This window comes from Acomys russatus, chromosome 19 (genome assembly GCF_903995435.1).
Source record: "Acomys russatus chromosome 19, mAcoRus1.1, whole genome shotgun sequence".
Classification (NCBI taxonomy): domain Eukaryota; kingdom Metazoa; phylum Chordata; class Mammalia; order Rodentia; family Muridae; genus Acomys; species Acomys russatus.
Genome location: NC_067155.1, coordinates 41,154,771 through 41,170,081, shown reverse-complemented (window position 1 = coordinate 41,170,081; position 15,311 = coordinate 41,154,771). Strand labels below are relative to the sequence as shown.

The following is a 15,311-nucleotide window of genomic DNA, read 5'->3' as shown; positions in this document are numbered from 1 at the left end:
AGCTGCGCCAGCATCTTCTGGAGTGTTGGGTAACATACATCTGCTTCAGCTCTTCCCCAGAGACTCCAAGGAGGCCTGGAGGAAGCCGCTGTAACCCTCTCGCCTCCAGAAGGCTCCTACTGACTTCTAGCTCTTGTGGTTCATTGTGGGGGTGTCTCCCCCTCCCTCTTCTTCCTCTTCTCCTCCTTAAGTAGGGATCTCATGTAGCCCAGGGTGACTCCAAACTCCCTTTGTAGCTGAGGATGGCATTGAACACTTGATCCTCCTGAGTGATGGAATTACAGGTTTGTGACAGACACCACAATCCAATTATGCAGCACTGGGAATTCCAAGCCAGGGCTTTATCCGTGGGACTGAGCTACAGTCCCAGCAATTGTATGCATGTTTGTTTGACGACAGAGGCGGACAAAGTCTCACCGTTCTGTAGTCCAGGCTGTCCTGAAACTCACTATACAGCACAGGCTGGATTTGAACTCATGGTCTTACTGCCTCAGCCTCCCAAGTGCTGGGACTATAGGTGTCCAAGCTAGCTGGAACAGAAATTATACATGTATTAGTTTCTTCACTCTTTTTTTTTTTTTTTAATTAATTTATTCTTGTTACATCTCAATGTTTATCCCATCCCTTGTATCCTCCCATTCTTCCCCCCCCATTTTCCCATTATTCCCCTCCCCTATGACTGTTCTTGAGGGGGATTACGTCCCCCTATATATTCTCATAGGGTATCAAGTCTCTTCTTGGCTACTTGCTGTCCTTCCTAGTTTCTTCACTCTTTGTAACCTCTCAGCTTCTCTAGTTATCGGATTACAGCCACGCCCACTTAATTTTTTTTTTTTTTTTTTTGGGCAAAGAGTCCTTTTAAATATCATCATCATCATTTTGGTAACATCTTCCCTGATCATTCCAGAAAAAATTGCTCTTCTTCCTGGATGGTGTTTCCCGTAGTGCTAGGAGGAGAGGGTGAGGTCACGGCATCCTTACCTTCTTGTTTCAGAAGCTTATCCCTGGGGAAAAAAAAAAAAAACAAAGGAGGGGCTGGAGAGATGGCTCAGAGGTTAAGAGCACTGGCTGCTCTTCCAAAGGTCCTGAGTTCAATTCCGCGACCACATGGCGGCTCACAACCATCTATAATGAGAACTGGTGCCCTCTTCTGGTGCGCATACAGGTAGAATATTGTATAAATAATAAACAAATCTAAAAACAAATAAAAACCAAAGAAGGAAGGATCCCACCCAACTACAATGTAACAAGGACCAGGTTCATTCTACAGAGGGAAAGAGTACAGCTCAGGACGACTTGATGACTTCCCCTCCTCACCCAGGCAGAAGCCATGCTAAAATTCACGCTAACGTTTGCAGTGCCTGGGATATGACGTGGTGTCGGAACACTGTAGTCTTCCAGTGAGGGGCCACGTGCAAAATCCCAAGTTCAATCCCCAGAACTGCAGAAAAAAGAAAAAAGGAAACAAAATTTGAGCTAAAAACTCAGGGCAGGGGCCATATTAACCTTCTCTTTATTTTCCCGATTTTGGTATATGTGCTGCCGAAGCAAACACGGAAACATGTACGTCTGAGAGTGCAGAGATGCTGGGTCTTGAGATACTTGCTTCAAAGGTAGAATCTTCAGCAGGCAGAGGCAGGGAAAGGCACAAAAACCTAGGTACAAAAGCCTGGGCACAAAAAACCGCCCCCTGAGCCTGCCGGGCTGCTGTGTGCACTGTCCGTGGTTCTGAAGTCCTCGTGGGAGGCATGTGGAAGAAGAGAGCTGTTGCTGAGAGCAGCAAAGAGCGGGGGTGGGAGGGAGGGGAGTGGGAAGGAGGGGGGTGCGTGGCCTGGAATCTCTCTACAAACTCTCCCAAAGTCTGTCTGTCTATCCTACCCTGGATTTGGCCTCTGTCTCCATGTTCCCTCCTCAAACACTCAACGACTTTGCTCACTCTAGCGGTTCCCGCCCCCCCCTTACCCCCCTGTGTTGTTTTGAGATGCAGGGGGTGGGGTAGGGGTTTGGGTGTAGGGGGTGGGGTCCCATGTAACCCAAACCCACTTGAACTCACTCTGTACCTCTGAAGATGACCTTAAACTTCTGGTCTTCCTGCCTCCACCCTTTGAGTGCGGGGATAACAGGTGTGCATCGAAACAAGTACAGCACCTTAGCTTGCGTGGTACTGAGGAGCAAAGGCAGGTCTCCCTACATGCTAAGCAAGCACTCTAGCCACTGGGCCACATCCTTGGCTCTCATTCTGTAATGGGACTCCATAATTAGGCCAATATTGATGCCTTCGGAGAATCTTCCCTCGATGTCCGAGAGCTCCTTAAGCCCTTCATGTTCAAAACAGAAGAAATACCATTGACTGCTAATAATGACACACAGCTGGTACCCGTTGCTAGGCATCATGTGCATCTTCAGGTCTTGAGGTAGTATTCCCCAAGCCTTCATCCATGCCTGAATCTTAGAAGGAAAAGCAAGGGGCAGTGGCTTGCACCTGTAATCCCAGCACCTGTAATGCCTGCTGAAGAGTCTACCTTTGAAGCAAGTATCTCAAAAACTCTGTTTTCTTTTTCTTTTTCTTTTTTCTTTTTTCTGCAGTGCTGGGGATTGAACTCAGAATTTTGCACATGGCCCCTCACTGGAAGACTCCAGTGTTCCAACAATCCTAGTTTGAATCCCTAAGAAGTCTTAGGAAGTCTAAGGAAGGCCAAGAGTTCCAGGGAGGGAGAGGAGGGAATCTGTCTATCACTTGGGAGATAGAGGCAGGAGGACCAGAAGTTCAAGGTCATCCTTGGCTACAGTGTTTAGTTCAAGGACAACTGGGCACATGAGAGTCTGTCTCAATTTTTTTTTTTTATCTTAAGAGAGAGAGTCTGGGGCCATGCTTCGCTACACAGTGAGGCTCTGTCAAAAAGAAAGAAAAAAGAAAGAAAGAAAGAAGAAAGGAAGAAAGGAAGAAAACCAATCACCTAGGGAACTATAATAATCTCACCTCCAGAGATTTGAACCCCAGATACATCACAAGCTGATTGACATATAAAATATAGGACACCCAATTAGATCTGAACTTCAGAGAAACAGTGAATAATTTTTAGCAGCCTGTCCCAAATACGAACTTCATGAAATTCAAATTCCACTTAGCTTGGGGAGCTCATGTTTTTATTTGCCAAGTCTGACAACATTTCACAGAGTTCTTAGCAGAGGTCTCAGCCAGGTGTGACCTGAATCCTCTGCGATCCCTCAACTGTGTAAAGACCAGGATTCTAGCCACCCTGTGTCTTCTAACCTCCCTCCCTCCCAGCATCGTATTTTCGTTGATGTAGCTGAAGATAGCTCGGACTTCTGGCAGCCTCTTTGTCATATTGACTTAAATTGGGTGTATAGGTATTGAAAATACTCAATGCTTCCTAAATAATCTAAATGCTACCTAACCCGTTCCAATTTTAGACAGTTAGTTGGGGGACCCAGTTCAACATGTGCTGTTTCTGTTTCTCAAAGTCTCTTTTTTTACCTTCATACATTCCTTCCTTTGTTTCCATCTGTTAAGTCATTTTGCGGCTGTGGCTATATTTGTAAGCTCTTCCAGACCGTGTCTTCACTGAATCTGATTTTCAGGACCTTAGTGGTCCGTCCACTCACTAAGCAAGCATGTTGGGAAAGGACAGAGCATTGTGGTCCCCCACTAGACACCTACATCTGAGTACAGGTGAATCAACTGAGTATTATAGAACAAATGACAGGGCTTGGATTGCTTATCAGAAATGCTAGAGACCAGACATGCTTCCAATTTCAATTGTATTTTTGCAGATTTTGGAATTTTGTGTGCATGAGCATTGAACTCAGGGCCTTATGCAGACTACATAAGCACTCTGCCACTGAGCTATATCCCAACCCATCTTCCTTTTTCTTTTTCCTTTTCTTTCTTTCTTTCTTTCTTTCTTTTTTTTTTTTTTTTTTTTTTTTTTTTTTTTTTTTTTTTTGGAGACAGTATTCCATGTATCCTAGGCTGGCCTAGAACTCACTAGGTAGTACAGGATGACCTTGAACTCCTGATCCTACCTCTCAAGTGGTAAAATGACAGATGTGCACCCCAATACTTGACTATGGGTGCTGGGGAACCAGGGTTTCACACATGCTAGGCAAGTACTATACCAACCAAGCCACACCTCCATTCCCAGACTTGGGAAGAGAGAGAGACTCTGTGTGTGTGTGTGTGTGTGCGTGTGTGTGTGTGTGTGTGTGTGTGTGTGTGTGTGTGTGTGTGTGTGCATACATACATGTGTAATGGAAGCCACATGTGCCTTTTGTGTCATTTCTTAGGCATTGTCCATTTTGGTTTGGTTGGTTGGTTAGTTGTTGTTTTTTTGGTTGATTGGTTGGATCAGTTTTGGTTTTCTGAGAAAGGGTCTCTCACCTGGAGCTCATCAAGTAAGCCAGTGAACTCCAGAGATCCACCTGCCTCTACCTTCCCCATGAGGTGGAGTACGTACCAATACACTTGTCATTTTATATGATTTCTGGAATCCAACTCAGGCTGTCATGCCTTGGGAAGCAAGCACTCTGCCCACTGGGTTATTGCCAAGCACAGTTGGTAGAGTATTTGCTTGCTTGAGACAAGCCGTGTAGTCTTATGTACTTAGGTAGTCCACACTGGCCTCAAACCTACAAGCTTCCTGCCTTAGCCTCCTAAACTGAGATTAAAGACCTGCACCACCATGCCCAGCTATTTATGTTTTATGTAGACCTTACTCATATAGTTCATGGGTTATTCTCCGTTTTGAGTTCATCTAAGTTGTGTGTGCCTGTGCCCATGCACACAAGCCACAGTGCACACGTGGAGGTCAGAGGACAGTTTGAGAGCAGTGCAGGCTTTCTCCTTCTACCATGTCTGTACCAAGGCTCAAAGTCAGAGCATCTGTCTGGCAGCAAGCACTTTACCTACTGAGTCATCTTGGCACCCTGTAGGTGATTCTAAACAGTGTTTTTAGTGTCTCTATGTTTATACTGAGGTCCATCACATGATTCTAGGTATAAAGGTCATGTTGACTCCCTTTAAAAGTTGCACATCTCTGGCCAGGCTTGGTGGCACAGGCCTTTAATCCCAGCACTCCAGAGTGGCAGAGGCAGGTGGATCACTGTGAGTTGGAGGCCAGCCTGATCTACAAAGCCAAGGCTACACAGAGAAACCTAATCTCATTTTAAAAAAAAAGAAAAAAAGTTGCACATCATAGATTTTAGGGTCAGGACTATTGAAGGTGTTTTAGCTTATGTCATCACTGTGCGACCTTGCCCTTGTGAGTCTCATGTGACGTTGTAAAAGATGATGTCGATCTGGCATGGTGGTACACGCCTATAATCCCAGCACGCAGGATGCAGAGGAAGGAGAACGAGAAGTTCAGAGTCACCCTCAGCTACACATGATTTTAAGGGCAGTCTGAACTACATGAGACGCCATTGCAGAGGGGGTGTGACTATGTCTGTCAATCAGGCGCAACGGACCATGCCTGTCCTCCCCGCACATGGGAGGGTGAGGCAGGCAGGATGATCAGTGGAAGTTGGCCAACCTGGATTCCAAACAGGATTTCAGACCCATTAGGGCTACAGAGCAAGACTCGGTCTCGAGCACCTCAACCCTCCAAAAAGAGATAAAAGGAAAGATACATTCCCAGGGACTGAAGCCACAAAAGTTTCTCTCTACAGCTTTCAGGACCCTCCTGCATTATGAGTGTGGGATCCGCTCTGAGAATCTAGGGCAGTGCCCTGCAGTTACAAGAGTTCACAGCCAGGCATGGTAGCCAGACACAAATGCATTGAACTTCAGTGTTCCAATGTCACATCAGACGTGTGGGTCAAAACAGTGGGGAAGTGATTCAAACTTCTTACCTAGAGCAAGACTTCCAGAGGGACGGAACATCTGGGCTGGACTCCAGAGGGTGAACAGAAGCTCCCTGGGTGGAAAAGAGAAGAACGGAGAATGTAACCCAGTTGAGCTACCTGAGCAAAAGGCCAAATGGTGGAGTTGGGGGCTGGAGACTGGTTTAGGATAGAATGTGGCAAAAGATGAAGTTTCAAGATGGCAGTGTAGCCCAATGGTGGAGCACCTGCCTAGAGTCCCCCAATGAGGGGCTAGGGTGTGGCTCAGTAGTAGAGCACCTGCCTAGAATCCCCCAGTGAGGGGCCGGGGTGTGGCTCAGTGGTAGAGCACCTGCCTAGAATCCCCCAGTGAGGGGCCGGGGTGTGGCCCAGTGGTAGAGCAGCTGCCTAGAATCCCCCAGTGAGGGGCTGGGGTGTGGCTCAGTGGTAGAGCACCTGCCTAGAGTCCCCCAGTGAGGGGCTGGGGTGTGGCCCAGTGGTAGAGCACCTGCCTAGAGTCCCCCAGTGAGGGACTGGGGTGTGGTTCAGTGGTAGAGCACCTGCCTAGAATCCCCCAGTGAGGGGTTGGGGGTGTGGCTCAGTGGTAGAGCACCTGCCTAGAATCCCCCAGTGAGGAGTTGGGGGTGTGGCTCAGTGGTAGAGCACCTGCCTAGAATCCCCCAGTGAGGGGTTGGGGGTGTGGCTCAGTGGTAGAGCACCTGCCTAGAATCCCCCAGTGAGGGGCTGGGGTGTGGCTCAGTGGTAGAGCACCTGCCTAGAATCCCCCAGTGAGGGGCTGGGGTGTGGCTCAGTGGTAGAGCACCTGCCTAGAATCCCCCAGTGAGGGGCTGGGGTGTGGCTCAGCAGTAAATAGCTTACCAAGCATGAGGAAAACCCTGGATTCCATTCCCAGCATAGGCAAAAATAATTTAAGGAGAAGACAGAACAAGGAGAGAGTGTAGAGACAACAGGACTGGCCGCCATATGGTCCTGTCCCACCAACCTTTTGTGATGGTCTTTGATTTGTTCCAGTCCTGCTTCTTGAGCTCCACTTATGTAGGTACTCGGCTGACAGTAGGATTCAGAAGTTCCAAGGTTGGGCTGGAGAGATGGCTCAGAGGTTAAGAGCACTGGCTGCTCTTCCAAAGGTCCTCTTCCAAAGGTCCTGAGTTCAATTCCCAGCAACCACATCGTGGCTCACAACCATCATATAATGAGATATGCTGCCCTCTTCTGGCACGCAGGCAGAATACTATATACATAATAAATAAATCTTTTTAAAAAAAAAAGAAAAAGAAGAAGAAGTTCCAAGGTTACTGTAAATCCACAGTGTGAGCAGCAAGTGACAAGAGATTGGGCAAGGTGACACCAGCCAGCAGGATAAAGAAAGGCTTCTTAAAGTTGATAGTCCCTGTGAGTACTGACTAGGAGTTTGGGGGAGGACATCTGGGGAACCAGGCATGGCAGCTAAAGCATGAAATTGTAGCACTGGGGAGGCTGAGGGAGGAGGAAAGTGAATTGGTGGCCAACCAGGGAGACACGGTAGTTCAAGATCATTGTGGACTATGGCGTAAGACTCCATTTCAAAAACCAAAGAGCATGATGGGAGAGTGGGCTGCAGGTTGGCAGGCCTGGAGGTAAGAGAGAGGAAAGAAGATAAATGTGACTAGACCATGAGGCAGGGCTGTGTCACAGCGACACACCAACATAATAGGGTGCCTTGACTCTAACCCAAGACATGACTGAGGCTGTGTGGTCCTGGGCTGAACTTCCAGGTTGTTCGTGGAAGATGGGGTTCTGAGGGGAGGCCAGGAGATGGAGACAATGTCAGGGGAAGAGTATAAGTGACAGAGAGGACCCATAGGGAGGAGAGAGGTGAGGGGTCAAAGTGAGGGGTGTGTTATATAGGTGGGTAAGGAGTGTGTGTGTGTGTGTGTGTGTGTGTGTGTGTGTGTGTGTGTGTGTGTAACTGAGCACAACTGGGTTTGAGGTTTAGGCCTATTCCATGACAAGGTTCAGAATGAAGAGAGAAGGATTGGGATAGCATCTTAATTTGTTTCTGTGATAAAAATTCTCTGACGAGGGCCAGAAGTTGTGGCGCACGCTTTTAATCCCAGCACCCAGGAGGCACAGGCAGGCAGATCTCTAGATTTGAGGCCAGCCTGGTCTACATAAGCAAGGTCCAGGTCAGAGCTCCATAGTGAGGCCCTGCCCAAAAAGCATCACTCTGATGGAAGAAACTCAAGCAGGAAAGAGTTTATTTGGCTCACAACTCAATGTCACAATCCTTTCGCTTCAGGGAAGTTGTGATGTTAGGGACTTGAAGCAACTGGTCACATCATATTCACAGCCAAGAGCAGACAGCAGTGAATGAACACACACAGTCAGTGCCAGCGCTCAGCTCGCACTGTCCACTCATAAACAGTTTGGGGATTCCCTACCTAGGAAAAGATGTTACCCACAGTGGACACTTCTTGCCACTTCGATGAATGTAATCAAGACAACCCCCAACAGGCATGCTCGCCTACAGGCCACCTTAAACCAGACAGTCCCTCACTGAGGCTCCTTTCCCAGGCGATTCTAGATTATATCCGATTATGTCAAATTGACAACTAAACCCATTACAGGCAGCTTCCTTCTCTAAGTCCCCAGGAACTCGCCTCTCCTGAGAAACGTGCACGGTGCTCCTAGCCACAGTTGGAAATTGGAGGCTCAGAGACGGACAGTAATATCCTCAGGGTCACACAGCAAATGGTGGAGAAGCCTGGCCTAGAACCCTGTTGGTGAGAGATCTGTCCAGGACAATTGTCAAAGTCTTTTTTTTTTTTTTTTTTTGAGACAGAGTTTCTCTATGTCGCCTTGCCTGTCCTGGACTCGCTTTGTAGACCAAGGTGGCCTCAAACTCACAGCAATCCACCTGCCTCTGTCTCCCTGAGTGCTGGGATTAAAGGCGTAAGCCACTATGCCTGGCTTGGCCAGGTCATTTTTAAAGAAGCCCATTGGGGCTGAGGTTTTAGCTCGGTTGGTACAGTGCTAGTCTGGCATGTGCAAAGCCCTGAATTTCATCCCCAGTGGGGTGAGAGGGAAGAGTGGTGCTGAGGTGGCTCCAATCTATACATGCCCCACCCTTCCCTCTATCCTTCACATCCCACACCCTGAGAATGAGGCCTTCGGTTGCTTAGCAACTAGCAGAGCCTTGGAGAAAGGACCCGGAAATAGCTTAGGAGGCAGTTCCCTCTGTTAAGATAGAGGTCGTGTGTGTGTGTGTGTGTGTGTGTGTGTCTGTGTCTGTGTCTCTGTGTGTCTGTGTGTGCCACAGTGCCAAGGCTTCTTGCCTCCTAACCATGCTGACTTCCACTCTACCCCTAGCTCACAAGAGGACATGGCTGCCTGGAAAGCTAATTTTTCATGTCACCTTAGACAGTCCTTGGAGGCAGTACTTCCAGAACAAAGAAGAGGTAACCCCTACAAAGTTAGCTTTGAAAAAGTTAGCCAGATGCTGTGTAGACTGAAGCTGCACGCAGAGCAGGAAGGGAATGGAACCTGGAGACACCCCCATTTCTGCAGAACTGCAGACTGGAAGCTAGAAATCCACGGAACAAAGCCAGAACAGCTCCCTGGGCTATGACCAGTTTAAACTGAGGCTCATGGCTGGAGATGCCACATAGATGTTAGGTATTTTACCTGGCAGGTACCAGGCCCTGAGTTTGAATTCCAGCACTGCAAGCAAACAAAACAGCTTTAGTTGTGCTGGAGGGATGGCCCAGTGGTCAAGAGAACTTGTCTGTTGTTCTTGCAGAGGACCCAGGTTCGATTCCCAGCTCCCACATGGTGACTCACAACTACCCATAAGCCCAGTTCCAGGGAATCCGATATCTTTTTCTGACCTCCTCAGGCACCAAGCACATATGTGGTATATATACATACATGCAGGCAAAACTCTCACACATAAAAAGAGTAAGTCTTAGCCTGGGCATGGTGGCACACAGCATTTGGTAGGCAGAAGCAGGCAGATATCTGTAAATTCGAGGCCAGCCTGGTCTACAAAGTGAGTTCCAGGACAGCCAGGGCTACACACAGAGAAACTTTGTCTCAAAAAACCAGAAGGAGGAGGAGGAAGGGGGGGAGAAAGGAAGGAAGGAAGGAAGAAAGAAAGAAGGGAATTTTCTTAATATCTTTTTAAATTTTGTTTCTTTTTGAGACAGAGTTTCTCTGTGTAGCCCTGACCGTCCTGGAACTCTCTTTGTAGACCAAGCTGGCCCCCAACTCAGAGATCTGCCTGTTTCTGACTCCCCAATGCTGTCATCAAGCAAAACAAAAAACCACCTTTTGGGTTCATTTATATGCTGGGTTGTGTGCATGAGTTCAGGTATGTGGAGGTCAAAGGACAATTTGCAAGAGTTGGTTCTCCTTCCAAGGCGTACTTTCTGAGCTCTGAACTCTAGCCATCAGGCTTGGCAGCAAGTGCCTTTATGCCTGCTGAGCCAACTCACAGGCTCCATATAAGATCTTCTTTAAAATCAGCTGGGGCTGGAGGGGCTGGAGCACAGTGGGTAGAGCGCTTGCCTAGCGCGCACAAAGTCCTGGGGGTACTATCCCCAGCCTAAACCTGTGTAATGGTGCATGCCTGCAATCTCAGCACTTAAGAGACAGAGAGAGACAGGAGGAGCAGAAGTTTAAGGTCACACTTGACTGCATAGCGAGCTGGAGGCCAGCCTAGGCTATATAGGAGACCTGGTCTAAGAAAATAATGAAGGAAACGCAAACAAAACAAAAGGATCTGGCCTGCACCCACCCACTTTACAGAATGGGAAATATTAGCGTGGAATATATTCCATATCCTGAAGTGACGGTGCCAAGCTGTCACCCGCTCCTACCTCCACAGCGTTAGAGCAAGCGGATTAGAGGCCCGAGGGCGTGGGCCCTAAACTTCCAGGATTAAGTCATATAGAGAGAGATCTTAGCCGATGGCTGAGAGATGACCACCTTGTGTTTTGCCTGTCCCTCAAGGCCGACCATCGAGGACCTGTGTCATGTCCTCCACTGTGAACAACGGGGCTACCGGCATGCCATCCCCGCCCGACGCCGCCAATGGCTTCCCGCAGCCCGGCGCCTCGTCCGGAGCCTGGCCACGCGCGGAGGAGGAGCTGCGCGCCGCCGAACCCAGCTTGGTGAAGCGCGCACACCGGGAGATCCTGGACCACGAACGCAAGCGGCGTGTAGAGCTCAAATGCATGGAACTGCAGGAGATGATGGAAGAACAGGGGTGAGTGGGGCGTGACCGGAGGGGCGGGGCCAGGGGTGAAGTGGGTGGAGCGAGGTCAGGCAACATTCAGGACTTGGTGGGGAAATCTGCCAGAGGCGTGGCGCGGGCATGGCGGGCGTGGCTAGGGCAAGGAGGGGGTAGAGCCCTGGTTATGCTATGTTCTGGGTCCTGGTGCAGCACGGTGGGGCAGAGACAGACAGGGGCGTGGTCGGATATAGTAGGAGGTATCAGCAGGATGGGGCGGGGCCAGGATGGAGACTAACTGGTGAGAAGTCTGAGTAGGGGCGTGGTTGGGATGTGCTCTGAGCAAGGGCAGGGCCAGGCAAGGGAGTATGATTGTTAAGTGGTTGTGATGGGCAATGCCAGTCTACGCACGGGCTCTAACTAAGTAATGGTCCGGCGTGCCAAGAGGCTGGGTGCAGAGGGAGGGGAGGGCTAGGCAGTGTCTGGCTTGGGTCTAAGGTAGGAATAAGCCCGAGCAAGGGTGTGGGCGGAGGTGAGGAGGCGTGGCTGTTCTGTGCTCTGGAGCTTGGTGAGGAAGGGCTGAGTAAGGGGTGCGGCTAAACCATCCCGGCGAGGGAGGGCGTGGGCGGGTAATGGTCAAGCTTTGCCCCCTGGAAGAGTGCTAAAACTGTTAGCGGGAGACTTGGAAGGGACTGTGGCTAGAGTGTGATGTGGTGGGGCCAGGACAAGGAAGGGTGTGATTTGTGAACTTGGCAGTAATAAAGTTGTGCCCAGGGACTTAGTGTGGCAGCACTGGAGTAGAGCTGGGCAACATAGGGTGGGGACCGGGTAGAATGGAACCAGGGTAGGGATGGGAATGTTTGGGCTGCACTCTGGAGTTTGGTCCACCAACAGAGGGTGGGGGGCTGCGGGACATGGCTGGTCTAATTTAGGGGACCTGACCTGGATGTGGTGGAGCTGTGACCCGGATATTGGAGCAGCAGGGTGGGGCGTGGCAGAGACCAGGACTTGGCCTGGCATAGAATGAGTGGATCAAGAAGCAAGTCTGGGACGTAGCCGGGACCTGATCAGGCTTGTGGCGGGTCCCATGTCTGATGAGACCGATTGAAGGCCAATCTTAGTCTGCAGTGCTGGTGTGGGCGGGGCTGGAATAGGGTTGGGATGTCCCGGGAGACCTGGGAGCCTGGGTTGGAGCTTGGTGCTGAGTCTGAAGAGCACCAGGAGCCAGCAGCCTCACCCAGCAAGGAAGTGGGGTCTGGACCAGCTAAGTGGAGCCACAAGCCCAGCCTGCCTTTCATGCACTCCTTAGTTCAGACAAACCAGAAGCCATCTCAGATGCTCAAGATTAGGCTCCAACTCGCAGAAGCCACAGGATTCATTCACCACGCCCTAGATATGCCCAATGTCCAGAACCATAAAGACATACAGATATAAGTGACAACTCCAGGCCTCAGTTTCCACGATCTATAAAACGGATAGAGGTGGCAAGCTAATCAGTCAGGCAAGAAAACACAGGGGCCGCCAGGAGTGGTGGCGCACGCCGTTAAACCCAGCACTCTGGAGGCAGAGGCAGATGGATCTCTGTGAGCTCAAGGCCAGCCTGGTCTACAAAGTGAGTCCAGGACAGCCAAGGCTACACAGAGAAACCCTGTCTCGAACGTTCCCCTAGACCCCCACAAAAAAGAAAAGAAAACACAGGAGTCCTTCTAAGTGGCCAGGCTTCCTGCAGCTTCTGCAAAGTCATCAGGACACTGCAAACTGAGATTTCCCCCTTAATCTAGTCACTGAAATGGATGGCACTGGGCTCAGAAATTATTCCTGTCCTCAATCACACACACACACCCACTCACGCATGTACATGTACATACACACTTGATCATGAACACATGCACACAAAGACATGGGAGTGCACATGCACACACATGGGTGCACACACATGCATGCATACATACATACATATTGAGTAATAACAATTTAGAGACAAGGTCTTACTATGTAGCCCTGGCTAACCTGGAACTTACTATGTAGACCACACTAGCCTCAAACTAAGAGATCCTCCTGCCTCTGCTTTCTGAGTGCTGGAATTAAAGGCAATCATGCCTGACCCCCCTTCTCCCCCCGCCCCCGTCCCCTGTGAAGAAGAAGAAGGAGGAGGAGGAGAAGACAGAGCTAGGTGGATCTCTGATAACTCAAGACCAGCCTGGTCTACATAGTGAGTTGCAGGACAGCCAGAGCTACATATTGAGACCATGTCTCAAAAAACAAAAACAAACAAACAAAACACCTGATGCTCAGTCATGAAGAGAGAATTCAGAACCTGCGCTTCAGAGACTTACAAATGCCTGTAACGCCAGCTCCAAGAGGTCTAGCGCCATCTTCTGGCGTCTGTGGGCACCTGCACACACAGGCGTACATACATTCAGACACAGAAACACATTTTTTGTTTGTTTATTTTTTGAGACAGGGTTTCTCTGTGTAGCCTTGGCTGTCCTGGACTCACTTTGTAGACCAGGCTGTCCTTGAACTCACAGAGATCCATCTGCCCCTGCCAAGCAAGTGCTGGGATTACAGGCATATGCTACCATGCCCTGCTACACACACACACATTTAAAGAAAAAACCTGAACATTTATGTTTTGGATGCCATAACAAGCAAGGCAGACAGAGTAGCAGGTCCTGGGGACATTAAAGACAAAGAGGGGGGAGGGAGGGAAGAGAGAGAGAGAGAGAGAGAGAGAGAGAGAGAGAGAGAGAGTGTGTGTGTGTGTGTGTGTGTGTGTGTGTGTGTGTGTGTTAAGACTTCCACTCTAAGAAACTCTGAGACAATGCATGCAAAACACAGACAAGTTAGCAGATAATTACTAGAGCATGAACCGCTGTCAGGACCCAGGAGGTATAGGTTACTATGGAAGTGCAGATGCCGACACCCTCCCTGTTAGGGGCTATCCATCATTCCATCAACACACAGTGAGTCAAGTCTTCGTGTTAAAGCCATGTTTCCCATTCTAAAGAATGAAAGCCCTCTCTGTGAGCTCGAGGCCAGCCTCGTCTTTAGAGTGAGTTCCAAGACAGCCAGGGCTCCACAGAGAGACCCTGTCTCAAAAAACAAAAAAACAAAAACAAAACCAGTCAGAAGAATGAAAACCTTGCAGCTCATGACCCAAGATTCATTCACTAACAGCTGCAGACCTGTTAGTGCCACATCAGACATGACCCGTGTGTGCATAGCCACGAGGGGCAGCCTGTGCTTCCAACACTGGGATGCTGTGGCACTGATATTAAAGGGTAGAGAGCAGCTGCTTGGATTACAAGTGAATTACAGGCTAGCCTGGGCTACATAGCAAACAGAGACAGACAGACAGACAGACAGACAGACACAGAGAGATAGACAGAGAGACAGAGACAGACAGAGACGGAGACAGAGACAGAGAGACAGAGACAGAGAAATATAAAATACAGAGATAGAAGAGGACAGGAGGAAGATGGGCAGGGAGAGGATACATTGAGAGAGAATTTTTAAAAAGCAGTTGCCAACTGGCGCATGCGCTGTGACCAAGGCCAGGAGAGCAGCTGGGAATGAGCTAAAGGAGTGACCCAGACTTGGCTGCGAGGCCCTCATGCTCCCTGTGCCCCACAGGTACTCGGAGGAGGAGATCCGGCAGAAGGTGGGGACTTTCCGGCAGATGCTGATGGAGAAGGAGGGAGTACTGACCAGGGAAGACCGACCTGGGGCCCACATGTGAGTATTAGCCTGAGTGGCGGCAAGGGAGGGTGCAGCGTGAGATGTGGGGTGCCTGGGGGGAGGGGGCTGGTCCCAGATGTATCATTAGGGGCTGGTGTGAGTGAAGGAGAGACCGTGGATCCTGCCCACTGAAGGCCACGGACTGGCCCAGAGAACAAGATACAGACAACTGAGGATCCTTAAGGATCATTTGCTGCCCACCCAGGTCCTGACTATGGGCTACAAGCCAGGAGACTTCAGAATGTTCAGTATTGTCACTGACTGACAGTGTGACCATAGGCAAACTACAAGTTAGTCTGTGGGTTGGTTAATCCCACCTGTAAAATGAACTCTAGAATAAGTATATGATGTACCCTAGATTGTAGAAACCCAATGTCAACGGGCTGAGGGCGTGGCTCGGCAGTAGAACACCTGCCTAGAATACACAAGTGAACGGCTAACGTGTGACTCAGCGGTAGAGCACCTGCCTAGAATCCCCCAGTGAGGCGCTGCAGGTGTG

The 15,311-nt window shown here is 49.6% G+C and overlaps 1 protein-coding gene across 1 annotated transcript in view; it reads left to right on the top strand.

Moving 5' to 3' along the window:
• The window catches only part of Srrm3 (serine/arginine repetitive matrix 3), a 68,814-nt gene that overhangs the window by 20,304 nt on the left and 33,199 nt on the right, over positions 1-15,311 (top strand). Inside the window, exons 2-3 of the mRNA XM_051161312.1 lie at positions 10,852-11,107; positions 14,708-14,809. Of these exons, the coding sequence (XP_051017269.1) occupies positions 10,875-11,107; positions 14,708-14,809 (335 nt within the window). The 5' untranslated portion in view covers positions 10,852-10,874. The remainder of the gene's footprint in view (positions 1-10,851; positions 11,108-14,707; positions 14,810-15,311) is intronic.